This window comes from Polyodon spathula, chromosome 11 (assembly GCF_017654505.1).
Source record: "Polyodon spathula isolate WHYD16114869_AA chromosome 11, ASM1765450v1, whole genome shotgun sequence".
In the NCBI taxonomy this organism is placed as follows: domain Eukaryota; kingdom Metazoa; phylum Chordata; class Actinopteri; order Acipenseriformes; family Polyodontidae; genus Polyodon; species Polyodon spathula.
In genome coordinates this window covers 22959286-22979248 of record NC_054544.1, presented here as the reverse complement: position 1 = coordinate 22979248, position 19963 = coordinate 22959286, and the positions used below count along the sequence as shown (strand labels likewise).

The 19963-nt window shown below is 40.3% G+C and overlaps 1 protein-coding gene across 1 annotated transcript in view; it reads right to left on the bottom strand.

The window, feature by feature from the left end:
- Window positions 1-19963, bottom strand: part of LOC121322944 (SH3 domain-binding protein 4-A-like) — a 51824-nt gene that overhangs the window by 5818 nt on the left and 26043 nt on the right. Inside the window, exon 3 of the mRNA XM_041263588.1 lies at window positions 17527-19877. Coding sequence (XP_041119522.1) covers window positions 17527-19877 — 2351 coding nt within the window. The remainder of the gene's footprint in view (window positions 1-17526; window positions 19878-19963) is intronic.

Genomic DNA, 19963 nt, shown 5'->3' with positions numbered 1-19963 from the left:
AAAATAATAATAATAATTTAAAAAAAAATCTGTCACACTGGTAAAGTGACTTACAAATAAAATATAGAAGAATGTTACTTGGCAAATCCCATCTATACATGTCTGCAAGATGTTTAAAAAAAAAAAAAAGGCTTCAAAATATTATGAGGTAGAGAAGACAGCAGAAGTTTCTGCTGAACACAACCTGGGAGACAGTTTAGAAACAGGGCACATTCTGTGTGGATCTCTTACTATTTAACATGCAGAGTTCTTGTGTTGACTGGAATTGTTTTGAAAAAACTAATACTCTTAATCCCAATAACGTTTATTTGAAATTGAAATTGGAAAGAAAAAAAACCCATGAGAAAGCACGACTGTTCCAAAATTGTGTTGAAATGTGGAACACACAGTTGTGCACGGGGGGGGGGGGGGGGGGTTAGGGTTAGGGTAGTATTTGACTAGTAGGGGTGTACAGAACACTCTTATTGTCCAAGAAGTATTTAAAAAAAAAAAAAACTGAAGATACACAATAAATCCATGTATAATTGTTGATTTCAAAGCAAATCAATGAGAATTTACTTCTGTACTCAATTGAAAACATGAGGGAGACAGTTTTTTATTTTTTTTTATTTATTTATTCTTCAAGGCAACATGAGTATGAAAAACCAGTATTGTGCAAACCCCCTATTGACCAGCATTTGAGCAGAGCAGAATTAAAACTCAAGCCTGCCTTCCCTCTTAACCCCCAACATTATTCATATGATCATACACTCAGGTTTTCAGCAGGCAAGCTCCCCTGGGGTTCTCAATTATTTATGATTGCATTTACAGTATCTTGCATGCCAATGCTGCCGTCAAAATCTTCCTTTGTGACACAAACCTGCATCTCAAAGGGTAAAATAAATCGCTTGTACCAGTTGCCAGTAGCAACCCAGTGAATGTGGCTCTGCCCTTTGTGTTAGAGTCAGCCGCCGTGACCAACAATGGGTTTCCCTGCAGCCGGTGCAGAGCAGCTTTGAAGCAGAGGTGCTCGCCAGGGAGCCAGTAATGTTCTGCACAGCCAGGGCTCACCCCAGGCATTCATTTGAAACATTTCTGATGCGATCCCAGCATGAGGTCTTGGACCATGTTAGAAAGCAGCATTACTGACCCCAACTACTTCTAAAAAAAAAAACAGAGAGCTGTGCAAAAGCATGACAAAGGCGGCGGTGGTCAAAATGATGGTGGGACAAAACAGAAGAATCTTAAGTCCCATTAACGTGAATGTGTGTGTGCTGACTTTGCATGTACTAGACAGTCAAAGCAGGTCACACAGGCAAGGAGGAGAGTCGAACGAAAATACAAAAAAAGAAATGAAAGGTTGAAATAAATTAAAAAAACAATGCAACCGAGAGGGATATTTGTTTTTTACCCATGTGAAAATGTGTTTCTAAAAAAATGGATGATTGACAGGTGACAGGACAGGTCTGACATTGAAAGGGTGGAGTACTGCTTCGGAATGCACATCTCGCTGCTGTTTCTGTTTGCTGACACTATTTATCCAAGAAGGGAATGCTCCAGCACATCACACTGGAAATTCAGGTTGCTTTAGATGTGCTGATGTTGTACTAGTAGAAAAAAAATACCTCTAAGTTCTGAATCAGCGCAGCCAGAAATAAAAACCAAAAATAAGCTAAATATAATAACTTTGCATAAAGGTCTGCCTTTTTGGGTGGGTCATATTTCATGCTATCTGTCACGACTGACAGCCGACTCAACGGATTCCCATACAAACCTCCATTCCCAATGAGACCCGACAAGGCAGTGCTGTAGAAGGGCTGCTAATAACAGACACCTTGATCCTCCGGTTCACAATTCAGCAAAATAAATAAAATTAATCAAAAAGGACCGAACAGAGTAATATACAATACTTATTGTATACATTGTGCCAGAATGATGTTTACGGGTAGGTCACTGGCTCTGGTGACAGTATTTTCAAGTCATACTATGCAATGTATTTGGTGACATTGACTGCTCATCATTTTTCACTTGGTGAGATGTTACCATTGCGCAATACCTCCCTGTACAGAAGAAAAGATTTATACAAAACATATATTACTGGATCCACCAAAATCAGCAACAAACAAAATCTGTATGTGTAAGAATGTATTTCATCTGCTGTGTGAGCACTATTTTCTCTACTTAAAAAAAAAAAAAACAGGAATACAAGATTTACAAGTCTGCAAGATTCTATACAAAACAGGTTTTCTGCATAAAAATCCCCTGAAGGATAAGTTGCTGATAAGACCCTGAATATGCAGACAAACTACTCTTATGAGGGCTGGACATAAGTCTCTCATTGAATAGCAGTTTGATCAGTTCCTGGTACGATTAAGTTTAATAAAATACACCTGAGCTTGTTACGTATAGACTGTGGCTAGTCAATAGGTATGTGCATCTTCGGGTTTACAGAGATACAATACAGACCTCAATGCATAGGTTGCCATACCATACATATGACACAATTATTAAAATGTGAAAATTAAAGTGTCTTTGATAGTGGAAATCTACTACACACACACACACACAGTACCGTGAAAAAGTATTTGCCCCCTGTCTGATTTTGCATATTTTTGACACTGAATAGTATCCGATCTTCAACCAAAATCTAGTATTAGATAAAAGGGACCTTGAGTGAACAGGGTCCCTTTTATTTATTTATTTATGAAAGAAAGTTATGCAACCCCCCCCCCCCCCCCGCCCCCCAATAACTGGTTACGCCACCTTTAGCGCAATAACTGCAACCACACGCTTCCTGTAGTTATTGATCAGTCTCTCATAGTGCCGTGGAGGAATTTTGGCCCACTCCATGCACAACTGCTTCAACTCAGTGACATTTGTGGGTTTTCGAGCATAATCATTTCAGGTTCTGTCACAACATCTCAATGGGGTTTAGGTCTGGATTTTGACTAGGCTATTCCAAAACTTTACATTTATTCAACCATTCAGATGTAGATGTGCTTGTGTTTTTCAGATCATTGTCTTGCTAAATGGCCCAACTGCGCTTCAGCTTCAGCTTCAGGACGGATGGCCTGACATTCTCCTGTAGAATTCTCTGATACAGAGCAGAGTTCATGGTTCCTTCAATTATGGCAAGTCGTCCAGGTCCTGATGCAGCAAAGCATCCCTAAATCATGACACTACCACCATCATGCTTGACTGTTGGTATGAGGTTCTTACTGTGGAATGCAATGTTTGGTTTTCACCTGACGTAACAGGGTCAATGTTGGCCAAAAAGCTCCACTTTTGACTCGTCTGTCCATAGACATTGTCCCAGAGCTCTTGAGAATCATCCAGGTGCTTTCTGGCAAACCTGAGACGAGCATTAATGTTCTTCTTAGTGAGCAGTGGTTTCCACCTTGCTACTCTGCCATGAATTCCATTTTTGCCCAGTGTCTTTCTGATGGTAGAGTCATGAACACTGACCACAGCTGAGGCGAAAAAGGCTTGCGGATCCCTGGATGTTGTTCTAGGGTTCTTTGCGACTTCCTGGACAATTTTATACCTTGCTCTTGGAGAGATTTTGGCAAGACGGCCACTCCTGGGAAGATTCACTACTGTCCCAAACTTTCTCCATTTGGACAATATGACTCTGACTGTGGTTTGGTGGAGCCCCGGAGCCTTAGAAATAGGTAACCCTTTCTAGACCAATAGGCATCAACAACTATTTTCAGAAGGTCTTCAGGAATTGCTTTTTATCGTGGCATGATGTACCTCTAGAACCTGTGTGCTGACAACTTCACTCTGATGGTAAGGGCCAAAGTTAGTCAGATTTATATTGGGCAGGGCTGGCCCAAATCAGGCCTGATTGTTAACCAAAGTATTCAAACAGCTGACCCTAACTATCCCTTTAATTGGGTTGAGTTAACTAGGGGGGCAATAACTTTCACACCTGAAGATTGCATGTTTGATTACCATGCACACCAAACAAATGAAAGAAGAACCAAACTTTGGAGTATTTTTTTTTCTCTCAGACTCCCTCTGTATACTACTACAACCCACAAAAAGATCTGACCAAATTCAATGTCAAAAATGCGCACAAATGCAGAAAAACAGACAGGGGGCAAATACTTTTTCACAGCACTATATCTATCTATCTACCTATCTATATATATATATATATATATATATATATATATATATATATATATATATATATATATATATATATATATATATATATATATATATATATATATAGACACACACACAGTACTGTGGAAAAGTTTCAGGCAGGTGTGAAAAAATTCTGTAAACTAAGAATGCTTTCAAAAATAGACATGTTAATAGTTTGTATTTATCAATTAACTAAATGCAAAGTGAGTGAACAGAAGAAAAATCTACATCAAATCAATATTTGGTGTGACCACCCTTTGCCTTCAAAACAGCATCAATTCTTCTAGGTACACTTGCACACAGTTTTTGAAGGAACTCGGCAGGTAGGTTGGCCCAAACATCTTGGAGAACTAACCACAGTTCTTCTGTGGATTTAGGCAGCCTCAGTTGCTTCTCTCTCTTCATGTAATCCCAGACAGACTAGATGATGTTGAGATCAGGGCTCTGTGGGGGCCATACCATCACTTCCAGGACTCCTTGTTCTTCTTTATGCTGAAGATAGTTCTTAATGACTTTCGCTGTATGTTTGGGGTCGTTGTCATGCTGCAGAATACATTTGGGGCCAATCAGATGCCTCCCTGATGGTATTGCATGATGGATAAGTATCTGCCTGTACTTCTCAGCACTGAGGAGACCACTAATTCTGACCAAATCCCCAACTCCATTTGCAGAAATGCAGCCCCAAACTTGCAAGAAACCTCCACCGTGCTTCACTGTTGCCTGCAGACACTCATTTGTGTACCGCTCTCCAGCCCTTCGGCGAACAAACTGCCTTCTGCTACAGCAAAATATTTCAAATTTTGACTCATCAGTCCAGAGCACCTGCTGCCATTTTTCTGCACCCCACTTCCTGTGTTTTCGTGCATAGTTGAGTTGCTTGGCCTTGTTTCCACATCAGAGGTATGGCATTTTGGCAGCAAGTCTTCCATGAAGGCCACTTCTGACCAGACTTCTCCGGACAGTAGATGGTGTGTACCAGGGTCCCACTGGTTTCTGCCAATTCTGAGCTGATGACACTGCTGGACATCTTCCAATTGCGAAGGGAAGTAAGCATGATGTGTCTTTCATCTGCTGCAGTAAGTTTCCTTGGCCGACCACTGCGTCTACGGTCCTAAACGTTGTCCATTTCTTTGTGCTTCTTCAAAAGAGCTTGGACAGCTCATCTGGAAACCCCTGTCTGCCTTGAAATTTCTGCCTGGGAGAGACCTTGCTAATGCAGTATAACTACCTTGTGTCTTGTTGCTGTGCTCAATCTTGCCATGGTGCCTGACTATTGACAGTAAACTGTCTTCAGCAACCTCACCTTGTTAGCTGAGTTTGGCTGTTCCTCACCCAGTTTTATTCCTCCTACACAGCTGTTTCTGTTTCAGTTAATGATTATGTTTCAACCTACATATTGAATTGATTATCATTAGCACCTGTTTGGTATAATTGTTTAATCATACACCTAACTATATGCCTACAAAATCCCTGACTTTGTGCAAGTGTACCTAGAAGAATTGATGCTGTTTTGAAGGCAAAGGGTAGTCACACCAAACATGGATTTGATTTAGATTTTTCTTCTGTTCACTCACTTTGCATTTAGTTAATTGATAAATATAATCTATTAACATGTCTATTTTTGAAAGCATTCTTACTTTACAGCATTTTTTCACACCTGCCTAAAACTTTTGCACAGTATATATATAGTATATATATTAGTGCCGTGAAAAAGTATTTGCCCCCTGTCTGTTTTTTTGCATTTGTGCGCATTTTTCACATTGAATTTGGTCAGATCTTTTTGTGGGTTGTAGTAGTATACAGAGGGAGTCTGAGAGAAAAAAATACACCAAAGTTTGGTGCTTCTTTCATTTGTTTGGTGTGCAAGGTAATCAAACATGCAATCTTCAGGTGTGAGTTATTGCCCCCGTAGTTAACTCAACCCAATTACAGGGATAGTTAGGGTCAGCTGTTTGAATACTTTGGTTAACAATCAGGCCTGATTTGGGCCAGCCCTACCCAATATAAATAAACTAACTTTGGCCCTTACTGCTAGAGTGAGTTGTCAGCACACAGGTTCGAGGCACATCATGCCACGATAAAAAGCAATTCCTGAAGACCTTCTGAAAATAGTTGTTGATGCCTATTGGTCTAGAAAGGGTTACCCATTTCTAAGGCTCCGGGGCTCCACCAAACCACAGTCAGAGTCATATTGTCCAAATGGAGAAAGTTTGGGACAGTAGTGAATCTTCCCAGGAGTGGCCGGCCTGCCAAAATCTCTCCAAGAGCAAGGTATAAAATTGTCCAGGAAGTCACAAAGAACCATAGAACAACATCCAGGGATCTTCAGGCCTCTCTCATCTCAGCTATGGTCAGTGTTCATGATATAGTAACCAAGCTTGCGACTCTCTGCGGTTCGTTGCCCCTTTAAAACAGACTCAGGATACAGAAATTGAATTTTTTGGGCCGACGCACTATTTTTAATAACACACACAAAACAAAATAAACAAAATAAATACCTAGCTCTTACGAGCACTAACTACACATGAACAGGAACCTAAACTAACAACAGGACAGCTGAGCTGTTCACCTCGTGCAGATGACAATTAACAAAACCAAAAAACAATTAAACCAATGCCCGTTTTATGCAGGGAGGATATTAACCCCCTCTCTGTTGGTTACAATAAATAAAAAAAAAATAAATAAATAAATAAATAAATAATATATATATATATATATATATATATATATATATATATATATATATATATATATATATATATATATATATATATAATGTATAGTAATGTAAACAAGTACTAAATAGTGCTGAAATGTTTCAACTGGCTTAATAGACAGTATCTTAAACATATGCCAGCATGAAACATTACCTTTGTATATAACAGCAGAATCCAGTAACAAGATCAGCATTGCCTTGTTTATATGCAAAAGTTCCAATATGCAGACTTGCAATCTCCATTAACCCTTTCATGCACAGAGGTCACTAGAGTGGACAGCTATTTTTAAGTGATTACCTCCACAAGAAACTCTGTTTTGACATCACCAATGCATGGTATCCTCTTCATTGGCAGTCTACCGAAATTAAAACACCTGCTATCTAGTGGCATTTGATAGGTACTACAAAAAACATAAAGGTGCCAGTACAATTGCAGAGGAAAGTTCAGCAGCAGCGAGCACTTCAGGGATTTCCGTAAAATCCTTTTACACAAAAAGAGCAGAGCAGGTAAAAAAATATATTCAAAGAAAGTAATGTTTAGGGAATAATATGGTATATGTTTTGTTCAAATACTCACTTTATTTTTTTCACAATTTATGTTAAACCATATGTCCACTTAAGTGGACGTCATGCAATATTAAGATTAATATTGCACATTAGGCCTATGTTGTTCTATAGGCCTGTGCTAAATATGTTATTGTAATAGAAGAGCTATACATTGCAGTTTTGTCCATAAATAGGCTGGAAGATGGAAAAGCAAAGATAATGATTTTGAAGGAATGTTGCCTACATTTTTAGGAGAGCATAAAGTGAATGTTGAGGGAACAGAGCCCATACACTTCTTTATGCACTGGTTTTCTGACAACCTCGTTGAAGAAATTATCCACAACACAAACTTGTATTCACTGCAGAAATGGAAGGAATATCTGTCCCTAACAAGCCAAGAATTTCAAAGTTTCCTTTGATAATGATAAATTTGATAATGTTCTATATCAGATATCGAAGATCCAGAATGTACCGGTCATCGAATGAAGGCCTTCACCTTGACATGATTGCAAATGCAATGCCAGTAAACAGATTTGAAGAGATTCGTCAGTACCTTCACTTTGCAGACAATTATTCGCAAGAGCCAGGAAACAAAGATAAACTCTTCAAAATTCGGCCTGTTTTAGACAAACTGGAGGCATCTTTTAGTAAAGCAGTTGATCCTGAAGAGTTCCAGTCTGTTGATGAGCAAATGATTTCCTTCACGGGTCATCTGTCCATCAAGTACTACATTCCCAAGAAACCCAAGCCCTGGGGTTTGAAGGTGTGGGTGAGAGCAGGGACATCCAGGTACATGTATAGATTTGAGGTGTATTAGGAAGAAAGTGCAGGCAGGGGTGGAGTTTGCATACTGGGCATGTGTGCTGATGTGGTTCTTCGTCTGTGTGATGATGTACAAAACAAAAATCACAAGGTCCTTTTTGATAACTTTTTTTGTACCATCGCTCTCCTCCAGAGGTTACGCGAGGCGGGGGGCATCTATGCAACAGGTACATGCAGAGCTAACAGGCTAATGGGAGCACAATCAAAGCTGAAGAGTGAGAAATAGCTGAAGGAAGAAGGAAGAGGTGTGTCATCAGTTGTGACCAATGATGAGAATTTCACCATTACACGGTGGCTAGACAGTTCAGTTACACGTTGCATCGTCCTGTGCAGGCAAACAGCCACAGGATTCTACCCAGAGGTGGAGCAAGAAAGAAAAGGAAATGATCCATATCCCTAGACCATTTGCTGTCAAGCTACATAACAAAAACATTGGGGGAGTGGATCTCACAGATCAGTGTGTATCGATGTACCGAGACAGACGCAAAAACAGGAGACGGTACATTCGAGTATTCTTTCACTTTCTTGATGTGACTTGTGTAAATGCATGGCTACTGTATCGAATGTCAGGATTCTGTGACAAGGATCTGTTGTATTTCAAAGCATTCATAGCTTGAGCGCTGATCAATGCCGGCTCTCTGGAGCAACATCGAAGAGGAAGGCCAAGTGAGACACCCTCTAATTTGAAGCACAGGGCAGTGTCAAGGGCACCTCCTGAAGTCAGGTTCAGTGTGGGGAATCACTGGCCAAAGGTAACTGATGCAAAAAATGCTAACAGGTGCCATGATGCAGCTTGTACATGGAAAACTAAGTACATCTGCATGCAGTGCCTCGAGCCATTGTGTCCCGGGTGCTTTGCCAACTTCCACACCCAGCGCTAAAGTCAGACAAATTCATTTCACTAAAGAGGGAAGGATGGTAACTTGATGTGTATAACACTCTGAAGTAAAAAAAAAAATATTATTGTTTCAATAAGGAAGAGATTTTTAGAACAACAATTTAGGACATTTTTGTTTCTGGGTGAATAAGTATGTATTTGGGCATAAAAAAATGAGAAAACATTCTAATACATACCAGTTGGAATGGTACCAGCCATTTAGTTTTGCATTTTGTATTACTTTTTTTCCCCAAATAAAAGAAAAAGACTTTCATTTATAATATGTTGTTCCAAGATAATAGGGACTTTGTTATGTTACAGATGCATGTTGTCCACTCAAGTGGACAGATGTATAACTTCTTAAATTTTGTACTAAAAAAAAAAAGTTTTTTTTATGTTTTTATAGGACCTGAAGACTAATAAAAACCATTTGAAAAAAATCTTGTTTAAGGTTAACATAATTCATGCATGAAAGGGTTAATCTCTTGCATCTTCTCAAGTGGGTGGAAAGATTGGTTATATTACCAGTATCGTTAATTTCTTACAGTATATTTTACAAATCGCATGCGATATAGACATCTTGTTTCTTTTTTTTTCATTTAGATAAACAAAATGAAAGCACACTTTGGATTTTAAGCTTCTTGTACAGGTTTATCTGTGTTTTCTTCAGAGGCTTGTTCTTTTGTGACCTCAGCAGTGTGAATTTCAAACATGATATTAACATGTGTTTATAGAACATTTTGTGGTTTAGAATCCTTTGTTATTGACATACAAGACATTTTAACTGTAGTTACTGATAACAGGTTCCAATGAGGACTCTGAATTCGTACAATGAGCAACCTTCAGTGCTGTAAGCAATATCTGCTTAAAATACATCATGCTCTGCTGTGCTTTGTTTTTCAATGAATGCCATAGCCTATATGTGTGAGTCTGTACAGGTGAATTGCTAAACCCCTATTAATTCAAACCTGGAATGAGTGAGTCTGCTAAAATCCTTGTATTTAAATGTAATCTTTGTAAATAATTTTTTTAAAATTTTTAAAAAAGGTGCCTCTTGTCTCGTTCAATTGAAAAATGAAGATATAAGCCCCTCACCACGTCCACTATATCAATCTGACAGGGTCTTCCTGCCCAGTGTACAAAACTGTCAAGATCACAAATCTCCCATGGCCCAAACTTGCCGATACCAAGATTAATCCCTTTGAAACGGAAGCAAAGTTTAGCACCAAGGGCATTCAGAAGGCAAAATCAGACAGTAAGAGAAAGAGAGGGAGGGAGGGAGAAGGATGATGTTGCAGAGAAGTTCCACTCTGCTTCCATGCCAAAATCTTCCAAATGCTGGCAAATGTTGAGGAAATTTTTTACAGTTCTGATATTGCCCTGCACACCCATCAGAGAAGTAATTAATTTCTCTCAGGCATCTCCCAAATTTGACCCTCAAAAGATGCTTTTGAAAGAGATAAACGGCGACTGTGTCATGAGTCATGCATTCTCGCAACATATGAGATGTGCTGAGAATTTCCATCTTTGTCTTGCCAACAGCAAACATAAGAATGTATGGTTGCCTGAGAGCTGGTCCAATGGTGAGATTTTGCTGCAATTTACATGACGAAAGTGAAGTTTTCTGCAAAATCACCAACAACTAGATATTAATTTTCTTGAAGGAGTTCATCCCTCAGCTGTTGACAATATGCACTCTGCATCTTTGCGATGAAATCATGTCAATGAAGACGTTGGAGATGGCTTGTGAAAGTCTCTATGAACTGATCAACAGGTTCACTGATTGTCTCAAGGGTGGATCTGTCAGTTGTAGTCCACCAGGCTATCTTGAAAGAGCATTTGTAGATGACTTGAAATCTTCAAGTGATGGACAATTTTCACACTTTCCTAAGTGGCAACCGATGTGGAACATGAGATAAGATAAGCAATGCCAATAGTGATTCAATGGTGCGTCTATACCGGCACTCGGCACAGTTGTGGAAACTCAGAACAAATGAACATCAACTTTACATTCTGGTGTGTTGTGGAGACACACACAACATGTGTACTGCTACTGCCTGCCAATACACACTCCTTTGGTTTCAGCTCTGCAGATTTGGAGAAACCAATCTTAATGTCAGGTTGCTGTAATTTGTAGAAACAATAGGTCTCTGAAAGATTGCAGAGAACAAGCCATTTTTGTAAAGTCAACTAACATCTTCCCGCTTATAGAAAAAATGTACCATTTAAGCAATCTCCTCTGTTAGCGTTCTCCCCCAATTTTTTGTTTTGGATCCGATAGGCATCCTTTCTCTTCCTGTAAAGCCTTGGCTGTCTTGGACATGTGGTAGGTAGCCAAATTCAGCAGCAGTCCTCCGTATAGACCAAGACATTGAGACAGCTGTCAAAATATGAACTTACTGACTTCGACTGATATTTGAATTAAATTTTTCCTTCAGCTGGGCCATCATCTCTTGATATGCCCAAGACTGTTCCTTGATTGTTTAAACAGTCTTCCACTTATGTTTTTGGGAAAACCTCTCAGCTTTGTCTTCCTTTGCTTCTCTGACCTTCTGAATTGCATATACCTTTTGTGACAATTTCCTTCTCTTCAGAGGAAATTATTGTGGTGCCTCCATGACCTAGTTTACTTGTGAAATCTCATGTTCATTTTCAGTTTTTCTCTGGAACTAGACTCTTTGGGGTCACTGTGTTGAAGATTCTGTTTGGTCTTGGTCAGGACAACGATGGGCTAGCAACTTCATACAACGGTAACATAACTTCTGGCCATACACAAAGTTCAGCTTCTGGTGGTCCTTGATCTGCTTCTTTGTTAAAAGTGTGACCTTTAGTGCAGCGCATTCCACGATGCTTTGGAAATGGGTCACAGCTTGCTTTGATGTCTTGAACGCCAAGAAAGTCATTTAATGTACTTGCCATTTATGCAACAAATTGTCTTCAATATCAAATAGACTGCAAAACTGCAAGAATTTTAGCTACAAACATGTAATGTCAAGAATGTTAAACAGATAAGTATAATATACCAATGTTTTTTGGAAGAATACCGGGTTTAAGGACACACCTTAGTTAGGTTATAGTTCGGTTTTCTTGTTTTTCACTTTATAAAAAGGGCACATTTCAGTATTGATCTGCATTTAATTTACCTGTGATACACTTAAGGCAAAATTGGTTAATTAATTAACATGAGTTACCACTGCACCAGTTCACTGCAGCTTCAATTTAACAGGTGATTATACTTGATTGCAATTAAATATTTTTGTTTAATTGTATTAGTTGTGTAAATCGCTCCACTTAGAAGATTCACCTAACACTCTGGATTCAACTGTGCTGTGCCTCAACCAATGGAGGGCACAAATTAAGGGGCTAGGTTACAATATATCAGAGTCACAGATTCACAGAACTTAATCTTGTATTTCACATCAATTTTATTATGAATATAGTCATATTTGAGAGCTTTAAAACAGCACCAACGCCAGCTTTCTATGTCAATCATGGAGGAAGTTATGATCATGTAAAGGTAGGGTGGGTGTCCAAATCAGGTCAAGCTTTGATGACCCGTATCTCATGAATGGGAAGTCACACAGACCTACAATTCACATTATAACCATTTCTTCCAAAGACAATAATATGTGCTAAAGTTTATCAAAATCAGAGGAGGTCAAACATACATGGACATTTTTTCATCCAAATTAAAATAGGTCGAGGTTTTTGATGATTGACTTCATATGGAATGACCCTATCACGATGCATGTGATGGTCTTCTTGTATGATACTGTGGCAGAGCACAGCTCTGCTTTTTAGAAATTGGCAGGGATGGGGTTAAATTCCCCTACCTGCCTTGGTTCATTGTGTTCAGGTGGCTGATTAGATGATTAGTTTAATTAATGATCAATCAGCACCCAAGACTAAGAGGCTTCCGTTCCTTTATTTCTGATTACTCCAGCACTCCCTCCCTCACATCCTTCTTTATTATTTTTCTTTTTTCTGTGTAATATTATTTAATATTTTCTTTAATTGTATTAGGTGTGTAAATCGCTCCACTTAGAAGATTCACCTAACACTCTGGAAAAACACGGAAAAAAGAAAAATAATAAAGAAGGATGTGAGGGAGGGAGTGCTGGAGTAATCAAAAATAAAGGAACAGAAGCCTCTTAGTCCTCTTCGCGTTCTGCTTAAATCCAAAAATAAAACAAAAAGGAATAAAAACAGAAAACAGCCAAGTTAGTAAAGCCTCCGTTCGTGACACAGTCCAAACTCCCACGTACTTCCCTCCAGCCTTTTTTCCCCTGCCTCTATTCCTTAGGACCAACCTGCTTCCTCAGCTCCCTCCTCCCAAATGAAAAGCAGAGGCCTCCTTTTATGTCAGGTGGCTGGGCGCTGATTGATCGTTAATTAAACTAATCATCTAATCAACCCCAGCCACATGAACACAATGAACCAAGGCAGGTAGGGGAATTTAACCCCATCCCTGCCAATTTCTAAAAAGCAGAGCTGTGCTCTGCCACAGATACATAATAAGATCAAATGACATTTCATGACAGACTATTTTGACAGACAGAAATGACATGAGACAAGTAATATATACCAGTTATAAAACCCACTTTTCATTCAAGCTATGTTGAGCTATGTTGTGCATTTTGGTCATAATACAAACAACATATTCCTCTGTTACGATACGATACATATGCAAAGAAAGTATACACAATGAATTGTTACACCCGACTACCAACGCTTTAAAAATTTGCTCTGAAACAAAAAAACAAACAAACAGTCTGGACACTGTACATGAGTATCCAGTATAATGGACGAGCGTGCAGCCGATAAAACGTCACATCATCCAAACTATCAACAAACACCCCCACCACAAGTTCAATATAAACACTGAGCGAGACCACAGCAAGTAAGCATCTGTTCTAGACTGCTAAAGCAGCTTTCATTATTGTGCAAGCACTGCATGGACACCCTGTGGCTCTGTGTATTCAGGGAGCGGAGCTGCCTCACTGCAGTGAAATACACCTGGCAGCGTGGTCCCAGCGTGTTCTCCCAGGGACACAGCAGACAGGCAATTTGAAACGGGAAAAAAAAAAAAATTAGTTTGCTTTGGGCGGTACAGTTGGAAAGGGAATCGGACTTAACACATTTCAGGAGAAGCAGACACAAGTAAGATTTTCTCTTTTCCTCCTTCCTGGATCATGTAGTCCTACATTATATTGATAATTTGTGTATCTTACAATCTTTTAAAAGTTAAAAAAAAGGACCAGCGTCACTCTACCAAGATGTTTTTGTTTTTTCTCGTCTCTCTCTCTTCCTTTAAACAACGGATTTGTCCAGAGAGATGTTCTATGGCTTATTCCAGAACACGTAAATCAGTGCAGTTCCCTCATTGGTACAATCCTCTGAGGCTGTCTGGCAAACCAAACACTATTAAACTTCTGTCTGAAGTTCCTGTATCACAACAAAACAACCTGCCCCCTCATTTAAACCCTACAGAGAGTACAGCAGTCAGTCAAGGCATAATTTGAACATTCCCAAAACCTGCTTATTAATATTATATGGCTGATCTTATACTATACCTAGCAAACAAACCAGTCTAATTACTAAGTAAACTCAGGTGGATATTACTTAATCTGGTACTTACATAAACCATACTTCAGGGTCTGCAGTAATTGCCACAGAGGTAGTTAAAAACATGGATTGGATTTGTATTAAAGGTGTGGTGGCTCATACTGTGATTAGAAGTATTTACATGTTGAAATGTACGCTCTCCACATTTTAATATGTTAAATATCAGTAGAACCAAAACACCATTTCGATAAAAATTAACATTTTTGTTTTGCTTTGCAGAGCTACAGCAGAGCTTGGTGATCACATTTATAACCTCCTGCTGCTGCCAGTCGCAGTGTTTAAAAGTGGCAGACTGAAGGGAGGGCTTCAGGGAGGAGGGTACAAATTGAAATGATTCTGGTGCTCAGAAGGGTAAACTGCAGGGTAACGCTGTAAACAGGAATCACAGTTTAAAAAACTGATAGGATTGAGGGATACTGCGGATTTAAAGATTAACTCTCTTATAAAAAACTTGTTTTTCAAATAAAAACAAATTTATTCCTGTTGAAACTTCAGTTTCCTTCTGAAATGTATCATAGTGAAAAAGGCCAACAAGGGGATCGACCAGCAGATTTGATTAATTATCCAACTATCAAACAGAATATTTAAAAACTAAACTGAAGTTTCAACAGGAATGAACGTGTTTTCATTCAAATGTATTTATTTCAAGTCCGTTGATAAGAGCTTTGTATATTATTCCAAAGCTGAATATGTTTTCATATTTCACTGGCCAACTTACAGCAGTGTGACATCACAACAGCGGCTTTGCCAAGTTTTGAATTTTGAGCTCTCGCAGCAAAGGCAATGTTGAATCCATAAAACACACACAAAAAAAAAAAAAAAAATGTATTTAAATCTACCATAATGAGTAAATGGTTAATTACGTGTGGTATAAACAGAAAACACAATGGTTCTGGACGATTAACTTAAATCAATCTCTGAGTAAAGACATGAACCGCTCCGGCCTATCGTTCCTCAATGTTTATGTCTTCCCTTACTCACTGATTATCTTCACGTTACTCACCAAGAACCACCAGGTATGCTCTGTTGATACTTTGACAGCCATACTTTCTTAGCTCTGTTGCATATCACTGACCTGGCAGTTCAGCACTGGAACTCTGCCAGACAGTTTAAAACTGCCCTTCCATAGCCCAGGAAATGTGGCTTTCCCGCAGAGTTCATTAAAAGCTCTCAAAGGAATCCGACCAGCTGACCATGGCTTGAGGCAAGGGAGAGGATTGGATGGAAATGGTTCTGGCTGCTGTAAAAAAATGTTTTTTTAATATATTTCACTAAAACCTGTCTAATCCAGCCCCTCTACATACCAGAAAACTGTCCTGATCAAACCCCTTTTGAAATGAATGGTGTAATACCCTCCACGATCCGGAACCTGTCTATTCTGGAACCTGGAAATAATTTTCAATTCTCCTCTGCCTAAAAGCACGAGTCTAAAAAAAAAAAAAAAAAAAAAAAACCTGGTATAAAAAACAATATATATATATATATATATATATATATATATTGTTTGTGTATATACTCACAAGTCCCGTCTGCGCCAGTCTGAATTGTGCAGTTGTTAAAACAGGAAATAAAAATGTCTCAACCTCCACACAACGAACCCTGAAGAAAATGTGCTCTTATCTCAAAAGCAGAAGTTTGCTAAAACCAAAACAAAGAGCTAAATTGAAAAACATCACTAGGCAAACCATTTCAGACCTTCTGAAAAAAAAGATTCCTACATAAAAGCCAAATGAAAAAAACCTGACTGCCAGTAGAAAGAGTACTAATCCTGCATGCAGGTACAACACAAATGAGTGAACGTCTTTATGTATGAGGATGATATAAACAGGCATCTCCTAATAACAGGTAAAGATTGTAAGGCATTGTTGTGTTTAGTTTTCTGAGGCATTATTGTGTTTATTATACTGTGTACCGGTCTGGTCTGTGGTCTCAACCTTAACCCAAGAAGGTATTAGTGTGTCACACATCATAAAACAAACATGATGTTATCATCGATTACCGGTTAAAGATTATCACAATAATTATAAACCATGTTTCAACTCCCATTAAGTGTGACTTTCTACCTAGTTCGTAGCTCTTTCTCTCTCGCACACTCCATCTGCTTTTCTCTCATAAGCTTTATAAAATAAAGCCATTGTAAAATACCAATGCTCTCTTCCACAATAGAGTTTGGCAGGGATGGAAACTCCTATTGCATAGCTTAGCATCTCTTTACACACAAATCAGTCTGTGGGAAGAGATAGTAACAAAACATCTTGGCAGCAGTGGTGGAGATCATTTGTTAGAAACATGAGTATTGCTGATAATGCAAGTATTTATAAGAAGACGAAACAAATTAATTGATAACATGATTGAGAAGCTCTTTTTCTCTCTTTTGATGTTAGGGGAATCTCTACTAAGCCTGCATGCCTGCTGTCATTTTGCATTATTGCTTGAAAAAGTGCAGGAATAAAGCTTGGTTGAATAATGAGGACTATGTAAAAACAAAATAAGGAAAGCCAATTCAAGTATTTCATTACCTTGTTAGAGTACATTCAGACAACTAAAGCAGTTTCTGGAACACTATGGGGAGGCCAATACAATAAGCACCTCTAAGCCTACCTACACTTTTGTCTGTTGCTACTCCCCTTTGTTTGTAATCCTCAACTCCCATTCCCCTTCCTTGCCTAAACTGGCTTTTATCAACCTCTCTCTGCAGTCTTGTCCTAAACTGCCACAGCCTTTATGTCCAAGTTGGGCTAATACTAGATGTGCATTTTGCAGAATGTATCTTGTTGCAATTGCATAGTGAAAACTGAGCACTTACTGTCATGAGGTACTTCTGGAAGGACTTCCTCTCTTTGTCGTCGCCGTTGTTGCAATACTCCTTCAGCTTCTCCAGCACTGAGGCCACCTTTTCCGGCTCACTGTCCAAATCAGTCCGACAGAAAAACGACAGTGGCAGATTGTAGTAGCCCAGTGCATCGGCGAATGCCCTCCAGCTGCCGATGTTCTCCATCAGCATCGTCCTTACTGACGCATAGATGTATGTCAAGAACTTGCAAGGTTTCAAAATCTGATCCAGCAGCATTGTAGTCGTGAGATCAGACCCAAAAAAACTAGGTTTGATTTTGCCGACCACCAGCACGTTTTTGGCATGCACAAGTCCTATCTTGCCTTGATAGTACCCTATATACCACTCTTTGGTCCACAGCTGTCCTTTCAATTTGATTTTCTCCTCACTAAGCAACGCAATCACATCTCCCTTCCTGTACTCCAAGAGGTACTGGTTCTTGTTTTGCCTCATCACGGTCTTGAGGAGCTTGCCGTACTTCAAACTAGTGATGCATCGATCTTGGAACATAGGATATTTCGTTGTTACAGCAAGTGGAGAGAGTAAAATCTTCCCTACCTCTTTCTTCTTGAGGAACCTCCTCTGCCCTGTGGTGCGTACCCCTGTTTTTGGCAGGGGTTGAGGCGTCTGTACGCAAAACTGAGCAAGGATGCTTTCGTGGTCATCCTTCACTTGAACCCGGAGAGTGAAGTCCGATAGGTCATCTGCATTGCGGGAAGCGATCACGTAAATCAATCGGCTCACTTTCCCCAGCTTCACCTGGAACCCCCGTACGATCCTGGCTTGCTCGTTCTCTTTGACCTCGTAATTGGACATATTGGAATACATTCCGATTTTCAAGTCTTGTGGCCTCCCGAGCACAAACTGGTGCTTCCCCCATAGCTGTAGGGCCACTGGCGGGGCACTGTGGGCCTGCTTCCCCACCTCACTCACCATCAGGGTCTTGGGTGCGCAGTCATGCCCGAAAATAGCCACCACGGTTTTGAAAGAGGGATGGATATGTTTAGGCCCATACACACCAAGAGTGACCTTCTTCACCACGTGATCCCATACTGTTGAGGGTTGAGTAAGATTCTGTGCTTGAACAATCACCACTACATACATGCAGGGCTCCAAGTTATCTAGCTGCACCTGCACAGTGTCCCCGTAGATGTATGCTTGGGGTATCGGAGAGTAAGGCCCTTCTTTGCAATCACTCCTAACACAGACAACATTTGCTGTGTTTTTGCTGTCCTTCTTCACCTCCACAGACACTTTCATTTCCAGGGTGATAAAGGTCTTGATCTCCATGTTACTTAGCTTGATCTCCACCACCGGGCTCACTGTGGAGTACTTGTCACTGTTGAGCTCCAGCGGTGGGTCTAGCAAGGCTTTCATGGAGATCTGCTGGGTGTCTCCAGGAGCCACGTGGCCCTCAGGTACGTGAATACTGATGCTGGTGTCTGGTAGCTGGACAGCCCCACCACAGCTATCCAGTTTGCACACTATGTTTGTCTCCACTGGTTGCGTCTGACCCCAGCCTGGGTTCTGGCCGAGGGAGTCCAAGTCATGGCAAGATCTGGCCAGCTTCCGATGATTCAACCAAGCTGCCCTAAAGTCCTCCCTGCTCTGGAACTGCTCTGGGGCTGGGGCTTTCAAACCAGAGAAGAACCCAGAGGAGGTCGGAGGGGCATTGGACTGGGCTTGGAGGATAGAGAGCTCCGAAAGGCTGTAGGAACGCTTGCTCCTGAAGAAGGGATTGTCCCGCCTTAGCGCTTGGCACACTTCCAGCTTAGGACTAGAGGGAGTGTTGTCAAAGATGCTGTTGCTGAAACTGTTGGTGGTGGAGGAGCTGGGGGAAAGGGAGTCAAAGAGAAGCAAGTCCACCGCTTTCAACCCTATCTGCCCGATACTGTTCTGATCAAGTGGTAACTGCACAACCCCGTTGAGAAAAGGGTTGGTGGAGGAACGGTTCAAAAAGGGATTGTTCTCGTACGTCTTGGTAGACTGCTTTGTGATGACCTCCGTCCACTCCCCAAGGAAGTCAAGTTCTTTGGCTCCCTCATCGGCACTGTCCCCGGGGTTGTCTATCATCCCGCTGTCGCTGAGAGAGGAGTTGCGATGATTGACCGGCAGGACATAGGCAGCAGGGATGTAGCCCATTTCAGTATTGTTGTGGGCATACCACCAGTCTCCTCCGGAGGTGTCCAACACATACAGATGGTCTCCCTTGCAGAACTTCAAAGTTGTGAAGCTGGTGGGGCAGTAGTCCTTGATGGCAACAACTTCTCGTGCATTTCCAAAAGAGGCAGACTTATCCAGAAGTAAGGCACTCGGAGAAGGCACTGAAATGAGAAGAAGCAGCTATATTAAATCTGCCTTTGCTCTTGCTTTAAAATATGGTTCCATGTTCCTAGTTTTTGTAACTTTC